The sequence below is a fragment of the Pantherophis guttatus genome, chromosome 2 (genome assembly GCF_059756535.1).
Source record: "Pantherophis guttatus breed Tessera chromosome 2, ASM5975653v1, whole genome shotgun sequence".
NCBI classification, from domain to species: Eukaryota; Metazoa; Chordata; class Lepidosauria; order Squamata; family Colubridae; genus Pantherophis; species Pantherophis guttatus.
This window is the reverse complement of record NC_142064.1, coordinates 254,252,517-254,271,862: the sequence shown is the minus strand read 5'-3', so window position 1 is coordinate 254,271,862 and position 19,346 is coordinate 254,252,517. Positions and strand designations below refer to the sequence as shown.

The 19,346-nt window shown below is 38.1% G+C and overlaps 1 protein-coding gene across 1 annotated transcript; it reads right to left on the bottom strand.

Annotated features, from left to right (window-relative positions):
* Positions 1-821: 821 nt before the first annotated feature.
* Positions 822-18,274, bottom strand: LOC148115604 (uncharacterized). The gene is made up of 6 exons (XM_087885182.1): positions 18,029-18,274; positions 9,775-9,802; positions 7,655-7,777; positions 5,559-5,861; positions 3,862-3,927; positions 822-2,389 (listed from the first exon to the last, which is right to left on the bottom strand). The coding sequence occupies exons 1-6, from the start codon at positions 18,272-18,274 to the stop codon at positions 2,325-2,327; spliced, it is 831 nt and encodes a 276-aa protein (XP_087741308.1). The 3' UTR covers positions 822-2,324.
* Positions 18,275-19,346: the final 1,072 nt, after the last annotated feature.

The window sequence follows — 19,346 nt, the reverse complement described above, 5'->3', positions numbered from 1 at the left end:
CTGCAGGATTTGTTGTAATTAACACAAAAGGCTAAGCCATGGCTTGCTTAAACATGGTTGAAGGCGTAAACTACAACTAGCTGGATTTACATAATGCACGAAGCAAGATTAGCATGCCAGAACATGTCTGAACGATGAGTGAGCCAAGCCAGTGTTCAGGGATTGGGAGTCTGAATCTTGCAACTGGCCTTTTAAGTCAGTGGTGAAATCCAATTTTTTTTGCTACTGGTTCTGTGGGCGTGGCTTGGTGGGTGTGGTGTGGCTTGGTGGGCGTGGCTTGGTGGGCATGCCAGGGGAAGGATACTGCAAAATCTCCATTCCCTCCCCACTCCTGGGGGAAGGATATTGCAAAATCTCCATTCGCACCCCACTCGGGCCAGCCAGAGGTGGTATTTGCCGATTCTCCGAACTACTTAAAATTTCCACTACCGGTTCTCCAGAATCTGTCAGAACCTGCTGGATTTCACCCCTGTTTTAAGTGAGGTATGGGGGCCACACTCTGAAAATGTTTGGGGGGGTCACTGGAGATGACACCTCAGGATGGGTACAAAGGTAGCTCTGGGATCCAAAGTTTTGCATTCTGGTCTGTGCCAGAAAATTTTCCTGATTTAACTCAGTATCAGGTTTCAGTTTGGTACTTCCTTATGAATCTAGCCAATTGTGGTTTATTTAATGAAGCATGGTGAAGAAACCTGTGGTTTATTGAGATATGTTGAACCTGCTTGTTATTTTCCATTGTTTAAACCCATTATCATAGATTGGACTTTAATTTTATGCATCCTGTCCTTCTCCACATCAGATGAAAAATTCAGTACTGTTGATTTATTTTAGCCATAATTTATTGAACAAGCAACAGTGCCCAAGTGCATACAAAACAAATCACATCATAGCTTAGTGCACTGTAATTGAACTGGCTATTATTATTATTATTTTTTCATTTTAATCAAGAGTTTTCCAGTTTATTGCAAAACCTTGGTGTCCCCCTTCCAAAGTCTATTTTTACTCTTATTCTTCAGTAGCTCACCTCCCGCTTCAGTTGTTCTTCCAGAATTTAAGGTTACAATTACAGGTCATCCTTGACTTATGACCTTAATTGAGTCCAGAATTATAGGCATAAATCATGTCAGTTGTTAAGCTGATCATCACATGACTGATCCAATTTTATGACTTTTTATGATTTTCCTTTGTTCGTAAAGGAAATCACCATAGCCGTTAAGCAAAAATGCAGTCATTTTAGCCAATGGGCATTTTTGCCACAAGCCAGTGCCTTTTTTTTCCGGTGTCCATTGTAACTTCGAACGATCACTGAGCAACTAGTTGTAAATCGAGGACTACCTGTATAAATGTCACAGAAATGGGAATTTTGCTTTGAACCCAGAATAAGCACATGGTCAATCAAAAGTTCAGATGATCTGTTTTGGGGACAGCTATGAAACAAAATCTAGGGTTCATTGGTAGTGCTGGGTCTAGATTGAAACCAATCCAGAGAGGTCTAATCGGGAGAGATGGGCTTCCTCACCTCTCACTTCCTAACTGGGCATGGAACAAGTCACATGTTCCAAACTGCAGTGAAATTTACCTAAAGTTCTCTGAGAAGGTTTCCCATTGGAAAATGTTCAAAGAATTGCACGGTTCCTATGCAACAATGTGAATTGTGCAGTTTAGTCGTCAGATAGTTTGAGGAGTTACCGTAGACCAAGAAATAAGATGAGGTTACAAGAAATCTTCATAGTTACTGCTGGTTGCTGAGAGTCAAAAGGCAAGGAACACTGATTCTGCGCTATATTGTGTAGTCCAGGGGTGGGCAACTATGGCCCTTTTATGACTTGTGGACTTCAACTCCCAGAATTCCTGAGCCAGCCATGTTAGCTCAGGAATTCTGGGAATTGAAGTCCACAAGTCATAAAAGGGCCATAATTGCCCACCTCTGGTGTAGTCACATTTTCCTTCCTCAGAGGTGTCTACAAGACTGTGGTCCAAACTCAAGATGGCGGCCGCAATGAAGTCATCAAACATCCACTGCTTGTTCTGTGCGTTGCACACATGAAAAATAGGCAGAGATTCAATTCAACCATTAGGGCCATCTTCATGACTTTTCTGAACCACCCTCTGAGGACACCCTTGCTACCACTCTTCATTGAACTGATTAAAAAAAAAACAACCGGTGACTTTGGTCACACTTCCAATATTCCCGCTTTGCATGAATTTCTGTCATAACCAAGCATATAAACAATCTAGATTGCACAGTAAGAAAATAACTTAAAAAATAAAATAGGATGCACAGGAAAATCCGTCAAGGCCAGTGAGCAGTATCTTCAGTACATTCACAGGTAACCGAACATGGTTAATATTGGAATTGTTGCTAGAAAGCAGAGCCCTGTCACACCACCTGTAAATGGAAAGAAGAAGGTAGGTAGATCAATCCAACTAACATTCATTTGTTTCATACACTGAGATGCCACATCACTCAAAAACACCTGTGGAGCTTTGCCCAGATAATCAGCCAACAGCTGGATGGTTGCAGATGGATCAAATGATGAAATATGAGATGAAACCCTTGGGCACCTTTCCCCCCCCACCCACCCATGTGAGTGAGCAACCACATCACACCAAAACTAGTGATTCAGTCCTTAGTTCAGCAAGAATAGTTGGGAAGGGAGGGAGGAATGGAGGGAGGAAGGAAGAAAGGAAAGAAGAAAGGAAGGGGGAGGAGAGAAGAGAGAGAGGGGAGGGGAGGAGAGGAGAGGAGAGAAGAGAGAGAAGAGGAGAGGGGAGGGGAGAGGAGAGGGGAGGAGAGGAGAGGAGAGATGAGGAGAGATGAGGAAGCACTCCGCGTCAAGATGGCATCTGCAACAGGTTAATTGAAGCTCTATGACATTTTTATGGGTGTCATAGAAATTTGATCTCATCATCATAGTTGCCATCTTGATTTTTTTGGAGCAGACGCTGTGGACATCTCCGGCCATTACAATTCTAGACCTTTCTTCTAGGAACTGGGAAGAATCAGGGAAAAAATCCATTGTCAAACTGTTTCTCCTTCTTTACACGTTTTCTTAACATTTCCCCTTCACGGGTTCTTCTTTCAGCCAGCTACGAATGTGGCTTTTTGTTTTTCCTACCAGAAAAACATTTGCTGTTGATGAGTTCTGTTCATTAAGAGGAAATCAGACAGAATGATTCACTGTCACATGTGAGAGATTCTGCAGGATATCCTGCTATAAGGTTCTGAAAACCTCCTACGGTGACTCAGCTTTTTCATTTCAAACCCTCTGCCTGTTTAAAACTGGGGTGAATTTTAGTGTGGGAACATCTAAATACACAACACAAAAGGTGAACTTTATCTTCCCATCAAAGACCAATATGTAAGGAAATAAATGGTGGGAAAAATAAGTAAAGTAAAAAAATGTATAATGTAAATAATACACCATAAAGGAAGCAATGACATGAAGGAAAGTTGCAGAAAATGTTCTGATTCAGTTGAAATTACCCATACAATTTGCTAAAGGAATGTTGGTGGCGGCTTTAAAATTGGGTGGACTTCAACTCCCAGAATTCCCTAGCTAGCCATGATGGTTGAGGAATTCTGGGAATTGAAGTCCAGCCATCTTAAAACCGCCAGGGTTGCCAACATTGGTCTAACTCAACGCCCTGTTTCCAACTCAGCATTGGTCCATGTTATCTTGACATGATGGGAATTGTAGTTCAAGGCACCCCATGTTTAGATTTGGGAAGTGCTAATCCCTTAAATCTGCATTAAAATGCAAACAGAACCATTTTTTCCCTCATTCCTATTTAAGAATTGACGGCAGAACTCCTAGAAAAATGCAAGTATCTTTTCTTGTTTCCCTTGCCTCTACTTACTCCATTTTGTAAATCGGATGTTGAAGGCTCCAGATTTAGGAGAGGAAGTGGTATTAGGCCTTGCGCCTGGAAGAAACCAGAGTGGAGATTGAGAAAAAAAAGAGAGAACATAGTGTATCACAATCTTGCACCTTCTGGTCTACTGGATTCATGGCTGCCCTCAGGGTATGATAAAAAAATTCAAGATGGCGGTCACAAAGTATATGCATCAATTCACATAAAAAATCCAGCAGAGATTAGACTGCACAGTTGTGGACATCATCTTTTAAACTATAATCTGCAGATGTTCCTGGAGGAATCCATTATATCTACTTAATAGCCATCATCTTAGTTTGAAATTATGACGGACCTCCCCGGGACCACATAACCCCCCCGTCACATGGTTACACTCAGGGACGGGTTCCAACTCCGGTTGCTACTGGTTCGCTCGTGTGTGTGCATGTGCTTGCGTGCACACAGCGCTTCCAGGTGGGTGGGCGGAGCCTCCTGCTGCTGCTGCTACCAATTTGTCCAATCCAGTGCGAACTGGTAGCAACACACCACTGGTTACATTTTGGGCGCTTAGCAACCAGTCTGCATTCATAGCCAATTGCAGAATCCTACAATCACATGGGCATGTTTTATAACTTTTTTTTTTTTTGCTAAAAACCAGCATTTCTTTCTTATTGTCACAAAGCTGGTCCATAGCAAACAATTCATTTGCTTAATGACTGATTTTGACAAAAAGGGTCATAAAATCAGGCCATTCACATGGATGACCCCTTTACCACCGCCATGACTTATAATGGACAGGTCCCATTATGACTCTATGTTGAGGACTGCTTGTATATTTTGAGGGAAATTTTTAGCTGTTACTACTGGTAGATAACCTGTGACCTGTTGGGTGATTGTTTCAAATATATTTCATTATCTTAAACAAAACAAAACAAAACAAAACAAAACAAAACAAAACAAAACAAAACAAAACAAAACAAAACAAAACAAAACACAAAACAGAACGACTATAGACAATTAAAAAAGCAGTGAAAGTGACTTTTGATTTCCTGCCATCTTCCCAGTGGTAGGTTGCTACCAGTTCGCACCGGATTGGTCGAACTGGTAGCGGCGGTGGCGGGAGGCTCTGTCCACCCGCCCGGATGCTTCTACGCATGCACAGAAGCTTCTGCACACATGCAGGCGTGCACAAGAGAATCGGTAGCAATGGAATTTGGAACCCGCCCCTGTATCTTCCCCATTGATTTTCCTAGTATGAAGCTGGCAGGAAATATTGAAAATAATGAACACAATACAGCAGTTGACCATGGCAGTATGGTGGCATGACAGCTTTGAAGTAGCCACAACTTTGCCCAATTTCAGTCCCAGGGGAGTCATGGCTTCTGGATTTTGGACATATTCTTTAAATTAGTTCTATGTGAGGTGCCTTGATTCAAAAAATGTTCCCTTATAATGCACTGTTTTGCCTGATTGAAGGTTACAAACAATCAAACAGACACAGGGGTTTTAGTAGTATATAAATACAAAAAAACATTTAACAGGAAAAGAATTAGCAATCAGACTGCCACTTCTCACCTTTGTGTCATGATTTTTGGGTAATCTGGGGTTGTAAAAAATGAGAGTTGGATCCATGGTGTGCCCCCACTTTCCCCGCAAACCCAGCCTCAGCATCTGCACTTTAAATAGCACCTATACAAACTTACTTAGTACAGAGATCTGAATTGACACCATACAGTTTTCAGACTTATTCAGAAGCTTGTAAAGCCCACTGGCATTGTGGGTGGCATGGTTCAGTTTAAATTTGTTTTCTTTTGTGGTAACATTCTCTCTGAAATAAGTAACAACAGGTTTGCAATCTTCCTTTAAAAAAAAGCACAAATATTCCCACTTGGATGTTCTATTGTTCCAGATACACATATCTTCAGCGATTTGAGAAGGAGGGAGGGGTACTTCCACCGATTCTCCTTTCTCCACAGATACGTTCTTGTGAGGACAGTCATGAATACCTTTTAAGAGAAGAAGAAATTCATAGTTATCTATCATCTCAAGCATGCAAGTTTGTTTGGGCCAAAATTATACCGCTGTTGGCCCCAAAACTGCAATGCTTATATTAATTTGTCAAAAAGCAATGAATTAATATTTGAGAAAAATAACTCAGAAGGGATGGATCAACAGGATTCTGTATAAGAGGAGGCATATAATAAAAGTAACAGTTCTGTATGGCAGAAGCGCAGAATAAGAGACTATCAATAAATAAAACTGCCGGTGGTTTCAGAACTAGAATGTGGTGCCCAGACCCCTCCAAAAGGAATTATCCCAGTGCAATTTTGAGTTTGATAAAAGAAGCATTAATTAAACATTGATCAGGAGAATGATTATAAAGGTAGAGGTGGAGATAGAAAGATGCAGTTGGGGATACAGATAGATACACATATAGATAAATTCCTGGCTAATTTAAATTTTGATATAAGGGTACCTGGACATTGATTTTAAAAATTAAAAATTAAGTGGCAATCCGCCCCTGGTGCTTTTATACTATTGAATGGGAAGAAAGAAAAGAAGAAATATATCAGATTTTCTGCTGCTTTCAGCCTTGTCTCACAGGAAAGAATCTTGAATATAATGCAGGGGTGAAATTCTACCAGTTCAGGTGAACCGGTAGAAAGTGCGGCACGTGGTTTGGTGAACCGGTAGCGGCGGTAGCATGAGGCTCCACCCACCCACCAGGACATCATTACTTCCTGGTATTAACCAGGAAGTAACCTGTTTTTGACTCTCTGAGCATGCACAGAAGGCTTTGCGCATGCGCAGAGGGTCCAAAATTGGACATGAAGGTGGCGCATGCATGGCGTGTGCACTTCTGAACCGGTAGGGAAGGTAAGTAGATGTCACCCCTGATATAATCTATATAGTTTAAGGATAGGAGAAATCAACTAATTACAGGTGGTCCTTGACTTACAACCATTCATTTAGTAACTGAAGTTACAACATCCCCGCCCCCCAAAAATGACTTATGATAAGGATTTAGCATAAGTCATTTTTTGGGGGCGGGGATGTTATAACCATTGCAGCATACGCACAGTCATCAAAATTTATATGCTCAGCAACTAACAATGGTTGCAGAGCCCTGGGGTCATATGATTACCATTTGCAACTTTCCCAGCTGACTTCCAAAAAATGAAGACAATGTAGGAAGCTGGATTCATTTAATGACTGCATGATTTGTTGTAAAATCGGGTGCGACTCATTTAACAACCGCCTTGGTTAGCAATGGAGATTCTGGTCCTTACCTTGGTCATAACTTGAGAATTACCTGTAAGTTAGCAATTCTCTACAAGAGGGCTATCCCCTTGATTTTTCTGACACTTCCTGTGACTGCCCAGTGTATTCTTTTATTAACTTTATATTCCTGTATCTTTTACTCTCTTATTTTATTATTTTTTGTGAGTAATATTCCTTTAAGAATATTACTGTTGTATTACTCATTCTCCAGTAAAATGGTTTCTGCACAGTGATGGCTTGTAGTGTGCTTGCTTACTCTACATGAAACAGGAGGAGCTGTCTTCACCCTCTTTTTCTTACACCTGAGATTTGGGCCAAGTTGTGTCTTATTCCTCTAGAATACACACCCCTCCCTTCTAGGAATCCACTTAACCACTACACTGCATTACATTTTTTAAAGAGAAGTTGCTAGATTCAAGTCTTGGTATCTCAGCTAGAAAGATCCTTAGAAAAAGCCACAGTAACAAGGCCAAGATAATTTGTACATTAGTGATGGAAATTGGAAGTGAATACTTACTTAGTTTTTTGTTACAGGGAACATCAATGGAAACAGTAATTGCAAAGATCCAGAGGAGATAAAAACCCCATCCATTTCCTTTCCTGAGCAGCATTGCAGGTAGTGCAAAATTCCTGGGAGTATCTGAAACAAGTTGATTCACAAAATCAGTTTTTCAAAACACAAATGGTAGCTATTTTTACCCATCAGGGTGGATATGATGTTCTTAGTCCAAGCTGGCTGATTCTTGCCTTAAAACTAGCTGGTCTACAGTAGTGCAGGGAGAGGCAGATGTACAGAATAAATAAATATTAAATCCAGGTGTTGTAATGAAACAGAACTCATGATGCTTCAAGCATACAATTCCTTTTAAACTGGAGATGGTTTATTTGTTAAATATTTTAAAAAATCAGAAATTAAGGAATTTAGTGCAATCTACTGCAAAAACTCAGAGCTATATAATACTAAAATTCTCCTGTCTGTTTGTAACTTCAATTATCTCTAAGAGTGCCCTGTAACATAGGGCAACAAATTTTGAATCCAGGTACTTCAAATGGCCTAACTTAAAGCATGTGTCCAATATTTGGTTTGAAATTCGGCAAAGTCGTGGCTGCTTCCAGGCTGTTACACAATCACCCTGACGTGGTCAGCTATGAACGGTGATCATCATTTCCAATAAGACCTGCCAGTTTCCCATAAGGAAAGTCAAAGGGGAATCTGACAGAAAATCAGAAATCTTTCCCGTTCTCACTGCTTTTCTGCCCACCCATGGTCATTCTGTTTAACTCTCAAGTTTAGTTAATATTGGTAAAAGAAGACACCCCATGGATCACAGGTTGTTTAATTTACCAATAAATTCAGTTGCTTTCTGCCCATCCTGGTATATTTAGATTAGGTTTAGTTTATATATTTGTTTAAATCTCACCTTTATTATTTATATAAATAACTTGAGGCAGTGAACTCACTTAATATTCTTTACCCCTCCTGTTTTCCCTACAACAACAATCCTGCGAGTTAGGTTGGGCCGAGACAGAGGGATTGGGCCAAATTCACCCAACTGGCTTAAATGCCTAACATGAGATTAGAATTCACAGTCTCCCAGCTTCTAGCCTGATGTCTTCACCACTAAACCAAATTGCTTTCTATGAGAAAGAGAGCCCTTTGGGTTGCCTATTTAATGTTATTTCCATTTAATAAAAATGTAATGAAAGAAATCTTGCATAATTACAGTGAAAAGAACAATCACAATCTTCTCTTTTATTTTCATTTTAACAAATGAAACTTGCTGTAATTTCAAAACTTTTGTGGACACAAGGAAAATAAAATTCCAGGAATGAATTTTAGATCTTTCCCATTGATATCAATGAAAGAAAGCCCCTGGTCTCTTCTCTACTTGCAATAATTAGGGAATTAATATTGATTCTAAAATAAAACTCACTTTTTACAACCCTGTAATCCCTTAATTTGGGGTAGCATTAAGGTGTTCACAAATTTTTGTGTGTGTGTGAGACTTAGGAGAGAAATATCTGCTGTTATATAGAATCAAACTCTCAACCTTTTGAATGGAAGACAAAGGCCACCACACCACTCAAAAGTAATTCTAAAATATGTCAGAAAAAGGTCTTGGGAGCACGTTTGAAATGCTAAATTTCTTCAAAAAGCAAGGTTCATATTTGTGGGCTGCTCCATGATTTGTTGAATTCAAATTTTGTTGAATGAAATAAAATTGGGTGAGTTTGTTAAGTCATAACCAACAGTTTTCAAACCACGCTGGCTGGTTTCACAGATTTTGCTAAGCAAAGTCTTACAAAACATATGTTGCTGAGTACAGAACAATTTCCATATTGATAGACATCTAAGAAATATTTAGAAATTTAAGAAATACCGGTAGCCAAGTCTGGAGTGTTAGAAATCACTGAGCAGAAAAAAAAGCCCCCAACAATGTCAAAACTGAAATAGGAATTCAACAATTAGTTTCTTTCTAGAAAGCAAAAATGTTTTGGTTTCATTAGTGATATTAAATGGGGCATTCACTCAAAAGCTACAGGGAGGAACTAGATAAATGGATGAAGGAACTTCATGGCGTGTCTACTTGCCTACATTTTTTCTTTCTCATCAAGAAATTTTGCAGAAAACCCTACCTCTTGAAGCTCCGTTCAGTACGATGCGCTAAGCAAACCCTTCAGTTTCCTCTTCTCCTGAATCAGAAAACCAAAATATCTATAAAGGCTTTTTCCGTTCCTCCTCACCTCTTTGAAATGATCACCAACTTCCAACTGAGTGCAGATGCTTCTACAGTCTGAAACAAATTCACACTGTCCTCCGAATGGAGACAACCTCTCTTTATATAGGACATGACATCACCAGGAAAAAAAAAAAACTCTTCCGTTGTTCAAGAAATAAAAGAGGATATTTGAGGAGAGGGTGTGAGACAGTTTTCAATGTTCAGTTCTTCTCTTCACATATTTCCCACAGCCGTGTTGCAATCTGTGTGCTTTGTTTGTCACAGGAAATCCCCATAACCAGTGGTGGGATTCAAATAATTTAACAACTGGTTCTCTGCCCTAATGACCAGCTGGGTAGGCATGGCTTGGTGGTCATGTGACCATGTGGGCGTGGCCAACTCAATGTCATTCACGTCAATGGGTGCTTCGCCTTAGGTGTTACAATGTAATAAGGGTTAAACTGAGAGGCAGTTTCTGTAAGGAGGGCAATAAAGATTAGGCTAGAGACAACACCAGAATGTTTCCTTCCTGCCTTCCTTACAGGATTAGCTCTGTAAAGTGGAAAAAAACCAAAAGGAGATTTCTTCCAACAACTGGCTCTCTGAACTGCTTAGAAAGTTAACAACTGGTTCTCCCGAATAGGTGCGAACTGGCTGAATCCCACCACTGCCCATAACCAGTCAAACCTTTTCCAGCTTGGAAGCTAAAATGGGCCAGATCTGATATTTGAATGAAGACCATTGGGGCATCCAGACTGGTCTGCACCATTTCAGGAAGGGGCAGTGTATTATTGCTGCCAAGACAGTCACTGGCCAAATACAATGGGGAATTGCCATCCTGGTTTTGCTCTCTCCATTTTGGGTTTTAGGCTGGTACAAGGATCTTCTGCTTTATATGGTGGGTGTGGTTGAGTTGGTTCTCTAGCTGAGCCTTGGCCTTTCCCCAACTTCTGCCTTTGCTCCCAGGATCTTTTGCCGAAGAAGATTTCATCCTGAAATTAAATCTCAACTGTAGTTAAACTTCTTTAGAGCAATTACTCAGTGGAACAATTTGCCTCCAGAAGTTGTGGGTGCTCCAACACTGAAAGTTTTCAAAAAGAGATTGGACAACCATTTGTCTGAAATTGTATAAGGTTTCCTCTTGCTTGAGCAGAGGTTTTATTTATTTATTGGTTCGATTTATATGCTGCCCTTCTCCAGAGACTCAGGGCAGCTTACAATGTGTTAACCAATAGCCTTCATACTTTTGTATATACCTGCTTAGTAGGGTTTTCGGTCCCCCCTAACCGGTGTTCTTTTTATATACAAAGTCAGCTTATTGCCCCCACAATCCGGGTCCTTATTTTACCTACCTCGGAAGGATGGAAGACTGAGTCAACCTTGAGCCTGGTGAGATTTGAACTTGCAGTAATTGCAGGCAGCTGGTGCTACTTAACAGCACTTTAGTCTGCTGCGCCACCAAGGTTCTTTGGTTGGATTAGAAGAAGAGACTCCAAGGTCTCTTCCGACTCTGCTATTCTTTGATGTGCCTCTTCCTAACCTCCCCTCCCGCCCACAATTCATTTCCTCCAATTATGGTTTTCAGTGTTGTCTGATGTAAAAAGCAGCCTCTTTAACAACCACACAGCTGGGCATAAAACAGAGTCCACAAGAAAAGAAATATTTTGCCACCTGCTTTCTGCAAGTGGTTGCTGTAGGATTTTGTAGAAGGCCATCCCGGCCAAAAATGGGCCATGGGGAGGGGGAGCCTCCCAGCTGATCAGCACAGACGGTCCATGCGCCACCTCCCAGCTGATCAGGGTGGCTCCCAGTCATGCCCCTGCAAGCTCCCCACCCTGAAAGGCAGGGTGGGGTGGGGTGGGGCCAGCCAGTGGTGGGATCAACTGGTTCACTGAACTATGCAAAAAATCAACAACTGGTTTGGCCAAACTGGTGCGAACCGGCTGAATCCCACCACTGGTTATACCTAGAGGTTGACAGATGTGGGTAGATTTCATTTTTGGCAAACTTGTGCCTTTTGCATTTGTTAAGTAAACAAATACTGACTTAACTGACTTATTCTTAATCATTCCTTAATCATCCCTAAATGATTTAATTCGATTTTAACTGGTTTTTTAAATTTTTGTATTTATGTATCTTATTGCTTGGCTGTTCACCGCCCTGAGTCCTTCGGGAGTAGGGCGGTATACAAATCAAATAAATCAAATAAAATAAATAAATTCCTGATTTTGGCATCCAACCATTCCAGAGATGGTTTAATTGGTTGTTCTCTGTGTCTTAATCCTCCAGCAACCCTGTGATGGGCAGTGATGGCCTCAATTTTCTTCCACAAAGACTGAATAACCTAGAGGGTGAAGAGCTCTATTTTGCTGCAAGTCTTTAAACAGCGTTTGAACCACCATTGTTATGAGATGCTCTAAGTACAATGTTTCTCAGCCTTGGCCCCTTTAAGATAATGTGGACTTCAACATCCAGAATACTTCAGCCAGCATGGTGGCTGAAGAATTCTGGGATTTCCTGTACTGATGAAATTGGTGCCCTGTTACATCTACATCATCTTCTTTGTGCTGGTTGCACAACATCAAAAACTTAAGTTGAATATTTTTGTTCCTTTTTTTTAAGAAGCAGGCCTGACCTCTCTTAAATCCAGAAGATATTGCAGATTTGGCTTCTGAGTGACCCCTTCTGAGATCTTCAAATTTACCCATTGAAAATTGGTAAACTAGCCAGGAGAAACTTCTGGCATATTCTGGCATCTTTATTCATTGATACTGATCACTCCCTACAGATCCCCAGAGATTGGAGGTGATGAATTACAATGTCAATGTCAATTTATAAAGATATAAAATGGACCCTGCAAATCTCTATGTGATTAGTCTCCTAAATTGTACACCGGCATTTCAATTGGAAGTTAATCAGTTGCTGATCGATGACTATGCAATGCCCAGCGTGCAAAATGGGTTCAGATAATACCTGATCAATATATTATTCGTACCTCCTATTTGAAAATGACTCTTGGTGCCCCTTCTCAAATATTCTTTATTTTATTTTGATTGATGTAGGGCCTACATTGTAGGCTATTTACATACTAAAGTTTTATAGGACCTTCATAGCATCACCCAACCAGATTTAGTGATAGGAAGCCTGCCTTCATTCATGTTACTTCACGATGATTGGCTAACTCTAGAATAGAGCTCCTCTACCTTACCAACTTTAAGATGGGCGGACTTCAACTCCCAGAATTCCCCAGCCAGCCATTGCTCTAGAAGATGTTATAAATTACTGGATGGGAAAGATGCAGAATTAAAACTCAGTTGCACTGCCTAAAAAACTGTTGGAGAAATTTAAAAGATCATTTTTGTCTGGTCCTACCTAAGCAGGATCTATTTGTGGTTAGCATGATAATGAGGGGTAGAATATTTATATTGCTGATTGAAACATTGGAGAAAGATTATTCTAATTGTAATTTTATTTTTTTATTTTTATTTTTTTTAAATTTTTATTATAGTCCAACATACACAGACAAACACAAACATTTAAACAAACTATACATAAACTAACTATACAATGAAATCAAGTCCTGAGACTTGAGCTTTGAAGTGGAGATACTTCGGTAATTATATATCAATATATCTGTACATATTATACTTCATCATATATCAATATTTATATAATGGTATTTCATTTTGTTTCTGTATTTGGATATAATTGGATGGTATTTCCTTAATTCGTGTCCTTTTTTTCTAACCAGTTATACCATTTTTGCCAAATTAGGTAATAGTCTGAGTCTTCTTTTCCCTGAATTTCTTTGGTCAGTTTATCCATTTCCGCACATTCCATTGTTTTTTGTATTACTTTTTCCTCTGTTGGCGTATTTTCCAATTTCCACATCTGTGCAAAAGCGATTCTGGCAGCGGTTAGGATGTGTATAATTAGGTATTGTGTCTCTTTTTTATAATCTTTTGTGAGTATTCCTAATAAGTATGTTTCCGGTCTAACGGGTACCTTTTGGGTGGTGATTTCTTCTAATTGACTTTGAATTGTTTTCCAAAATTTTTTAACTTTTGGACATGACCACCACATGTGGTAGTAAGTCCCCTTCTGTGTTTTACATTTCCAGCAATTTTGATTGGCGTTAGGGAACATCTTTGCCAGCCGTGCAGGGGGGAGATGCCATCTGTAAAACATCTTATATGTATTTTCCTTGTAGGGCACGGACATTGTCAGTTTAGTATTGACTTTCCACATTTTTTCCCATTTTTCTAGATTAATATTATATCCAAAATTTTTAGCCCAAATAATCATATTTTCCTTCACCACTTCTTCTTCCAGTTTGTATTTAAGCAAATAATTGTATATTTTAGTTATTAATTTGTCATCTGATTGCATTATAATTTTGTCTAATTCATTTCTTTCTTTTTGGATTCCAAATTTTTTCATATCACTTTTATATCTTGATTTTATCTGTAAATACGTCCACCAATCAATGTCCGTGCCCTGTTGTCTCAATTCCTCTGTTGTTTTTATATCTCCCTCTGTATTCAGCAATTCGTCGTAGGTCTTCATTTTATTCATATCCATTGTGTTCGGGTAGATTTGTGCTTCCATGGTTGATATCCATCTTGGAATTTTATCGTAATGTTTCCTTCTTATTTCAATCCAAATTTTTGCCAGTGCTCCTCTAATGTAGTGTCTCCTAAAGTGTTCATGCTGTCTGGGCTTTTCCTCCCATAGGAATGCGTGCCAACCTTTGAACAGATCGAATCCTTCTAGGGCTAATATTCGTTTATCTTTGAGTGTCATCCAATCCTTGATCCAGGTTAGGGCTGTTGCAATGTAATAGGTTTGCCAATCTGGTAATCCCAGGCCGCCTCTTTCTTTGGTATCTTGCAGGTGTTTCAATTTAATCCTGGCTCTCTTCCCCTGCCATATATATTTGGATATCATTTTATCGAGGTCTTTAAAATATGTTTTCCCCGGATTTATCGGTATTGTTCTGAATAAATATAACATTTTTGGCAGAATAGTCATTTTAATTGAAGCAATTTTGCCTAATAATGATAGTTTTAATTTACTCCATGCCTCTAAGTCCTTCTGTATCTGTTTAACCAATTTGATGTAGTTATCTTCTTTTAATGATGATACTTTATTGGTGAGCCAAATTCCTAAATATTTTATTTTAGTTGTTGTTTGTATTCCTAGTGCCTCTTCCAGCTCTTCCTCCTGGGGCTTTGTCAAATTTTTAGTTAGTAATTTAGTTTTTTGTCTATTAATTTTCAAACCTGCTACATCGCCATATTGTTCTATCTTCCTTAATAAATTCAGTCCTGATTGTTTCGGTTGCTCTAATATAAATACTACGTCATCCGCGAATGCTTGTAGTTTATATTCCTGGTTTTTTGTTCTTAATCCTTTTATTTCATTGTCATTCCTAATTTCGTTCAATAGGGGCTCCAGCGCTAGTATATATAGTATAGGAGAGAGGGGACATCCTTGTCTCACTCCTTTGGATATTTTAAATTGGTCTGTTGTCTCTCCATTTATCCATATTTTTGCAATTTGATCTGAGTATATTGTTTTAATCATATTAAGAAATTTCTCGCCAGTTCCCATTTTTTCTAGTTGCAATATTAAAAACCCCCAGTTAAGGTTGTCGAAGGCTTTCTGTGCGTCGAGGAAGAGTAAGGCCATCTTTTCATCTGATTTTTGCTCATAGTATTCCAGTATATTAATTATTGTTCTTGTGTTCTTGTTGATTTGCCTATTTGGAATAAAACCATTTTGGTCTGGATGGATATAATTCACAATAATTCTCTTCATTCTCTGAGCCATGATCGATGTAAATAGTTTATAGTCTGCGTTTAGAAGTGATATGGGTCTGTAGTTTTTGGTTTGAGTTAGGTCTGAGTCTTCTTTAGGTATCAATGTAATAATTGTCTCTACCCATGATTTGGGAATTTTAGCTTCTAAAATCGCTTCGTTCAGGACTTGTAATAGAATGTCATCCATTGGCTGGTTCTCGATTTTGTAGAATTCTGCCGGGATACCATCTGGGCCTGGTGTTTTATTGTTGTTCTGCTTCTTCTTCGCTTCAATTAATTCTAACATCGATATTGGTCTGTTCAAGAGTTCTCTTTGAGTTTCTTTTATTTCTTGGATATTGGCTTTGTTTATATATTCTTTTACTTTCTCCAATTGGATTTCTTCCTGCGTATATAGTTCCTGATAGAAATTTCTTACAATTCGCTTTTTTGCCTCATTCATATGCTGTAGTTGCCCTTGTTCGTCTTGTAGTTGGTGTATTAGTCTTTTCTCCTTTTCTTTCTTTAGTTTATATGCCAACCAACGTCCTGTTTTATTAGCGAATTCAAATTGGTTTTGCTTTGCCATTCTAATCTTCCTAGCTATTTCTGTTGTTGTTATTAAGTTTATTTCATGTTTGATATGGTTTATTTTTTCCTTAATCTCTTTCCCATCTGGTCTGTTCTGTAATTCTAGTTCTTGTTTTCCGAGCTCAGTCATTAGATTATTCCTTCTTTGCTGTTTCTCTCTGTTTTTCTTCACCTTGAATGAAATTGTTAATCCTCTTATATATGCTTTTGTGGCATCCCATAGAATTTGTAATGATGTATGTTCCTTTTTGTTTATTTGAAAAAATATCTCCATCTCTTTCTTTATCATCTCTATGTATTCTTTATCTTTGGTAATTTCTCTATCCATCATCCATCTTCCTCTCTTTAGCCGGCCTTTCCAGACTATTGTTATAGGACTGTGGTCTGCCCATATGTTCGGTGTGATTTCAATTTCTTTTATGCTTTCTCTTAGTTCTGCCATCATCCAGGCCATGTCTAGTCTGGACCAAGACTGATGGGGATTTGAATAATATGTATACTGTTTTTTGGTTTTATTCAATTCTCTCCAGGCATCTTTCAGTTGTAACTCTTGAGTCATGTCCTTAAAAGTGTCCGGTAGTGTCTTTTTCTTAGATTTGTTTTTTTTGTTACTTTGGTAGTCATAGTCCATATCTACAATTGCATTATAGTCCCCTATTATACATATGTGTTCGTAGTCTAATTCTTTAATTTTATCGTGTAGCCTTTTGAAGTATTCTTTTTGGTTCCCGTTTGGAGCGTATATTGATACTAGTAGCATGTTTCGGGCCTCCGTCTTAATATTGACCATTAATATCCTACCATCTCCGTCTGTGTAAATTTGTTTTGCCTGAATATGATTTTTAATGTATATTGCAATGCCTCTTTTTTTTTGGTCTGATAGTGAGGTAAATAATGATCCAAGTTTTCTGTTTTCTAATAATTGTTTGTGTTGTTTTTTAATATGTACTTCTTGTAAAATGATAATGTCTGTATCTAATTTTTGAAGTTTTTTAAAGGTGTGTGTTCTTTTGGTTGGTAGATTAAGGCCATTTATGTTAATTGAAATTAATTTCAACTCTTGTCCCATTTCCTTTAGTTTTTCTTTGTTAGTTTGAGTTTACTTGTGTTTCTTGTTACCATTTGTGTTTTCCCCCTAGCCCCTTCTCTTTCAATCCTCTCCTTTTCCCTAGACTCCTTTTCTTCCTTTCCTTTTTTTGTTTCCCCCGTAGGGTGTTCCTGGTTTGTATTATCTGGGTCACACCTAGTTTCCTGTTCTTCTTCTATTATGAAATGCGTGTCAAAAAATTCTTGTGCCTTCTCTATCGTGTCGATTTTATATTTTTTGTCATCCCAGGATATTAGAATTCCCTCTGGCACCAGCCAGCGGAACATTATTTTATGTTGGTTCAGTAGGGTTGTCAAGAAATTGTAGTTTTTCCTATATTCTCTTATTCTTCTTGGAACTTGTTTTAAAGTTATTATTTCTTTTCCTTTGTAGCATGGTTTCTCTTCTCTCATTAGTGTATAAATCTCTTCTTTTACAGTTTTACGTGCGAATCTGACATGTATTTCTCCAGGTAGTTTGTGCCTACGGGCATAATTCGTATGCACTCTATAAATTTCGTCAATTTCCCTACTAATATCGTTTTTTTCCTTTTGGGTAGCCTCACCTAATATATCTGTCATCAGGTCTCTTAGATCTTCTCCCTTTGTTTCTGCAATATTTTGAAACCGTAAAAAGAAAGATGCCTTTTCTAATTCTAAATGGGTAATTGATTCTTCAAGTTCTCTGTTTACCTCCATTTGATTTTGTTCGATGTTATCCATCTTCTTCTCCGATTGGACCATTTTGGCTTCCATATTTTGAATTCGTTCTTCGTTTTTAACTATGTTTTGTTGTATTCTTTCAATCTTATCGTCCATTTTTTTTATATTGTCGTTTATTTGTCCTACTTCTAATTTCAATTCCTCATGATTCTTTTTTGTTTCTTCGTGGTTATTCGCTATTGTTTCTTGGGTCTTGTTCATCCCCTCCTGTATCATTGCCAATATAGACTGTATATTCTGTATGTTGTGTGTAGTAGCAGCTTTATCTTTGTCTGTAGTTAGCATCGTGTCTATGGTTTTTTGTTGTGCAGGTGAAGATTGTATGGGTGCTGGTTTTTTCCCTTGTTTAGTTATTGTTATTGAGGATGTTGCCATCGTTTTTTGTATTATTTTTTCCCAAATTTTCATACACTGATTGGGGGTATTTGAAATATCGTTATATAGAAGTCAAATTGATTAATTCAGTGGGGTTAAGGGGAAATACAGTGTTTTAGCAATTCATTTTCCTGTTCTTATTCCTAAACAGTATAATATAATCAATATTTAAATGCCAAGTTATATTAATACTAAATCACATTAATGATCATACTTATTCCAATACTTAAATTCACTTTGAGCCTAAACAATTCATATATACCTTTATGTAATAAACTTATATAGTCTAAGATTCCCTATAAATCATATAAGATATTCTATTAGGTTCTATATGTATTTAAGTTATATCACAGTTGCCAATGTGTAGTACTTATATTAATTATCACAATTATTATTCCTTGTTATTCCTTAATATTATCTATAACAGTCTCTTTACAATGTCTATGTTAATATCTAAATTTCCAATCAATACACAATATAATTCCCTTAATCAATATATTACTATAGAATCTATTATCTTATTTCAATGGGGTGGGAAACCATAGGACAATAAAGAAGGGAAAAAGGAAAAAAAAAATAAAAAAAAATAATCTTAAGTCAATTTGATATATATTATATTAACTTCAAAATTGGTATTAGTATTATTTAGGCAAAGTTAATTAAACTGTAGTTGGATTTTGTAATATAAATAAAATAACTATATTTGATAATTGGATGTTAAAAGTTCTCCATTAAATCACTTTCAGACCAATTGGAATTACTTCCTTCTCCTTCTTCCTTCGTTCTTCAGTTCGCCTTCAGTTCGCCCAGCTTTCACAGTTCTGTTGCAACAACTTCCGTTGAAACAGTAAAATAATTGTTCCGATTTGTAGCAAGTTATATCTCTTCCGCCGACAGCATCAATGTGTCCAAT

Coding starts and splice junctions, on each gene's coding strand:
- LOC148115604 (XM_087885182.1), bottom strand. CDS start 18,274: ATGATACAGGAGGGGATGAACAAGACCCAAGAAACAATAGCGAATAAC. Junction 7,778..9,774: donor ACTGAACGGAGCTTCAAGAG/GTAGGGTTTTCT, acceptor AACTTGTTTCAG/ATACTCCCAGGAATTTTGCA. Junction 2,390..3,861: donor CATCCGATTTACAAAATGGA/GTAAGTAGAGGC, acceptor TTCCATTTACAG/GTGGTGTGACAGGGCTCTGC.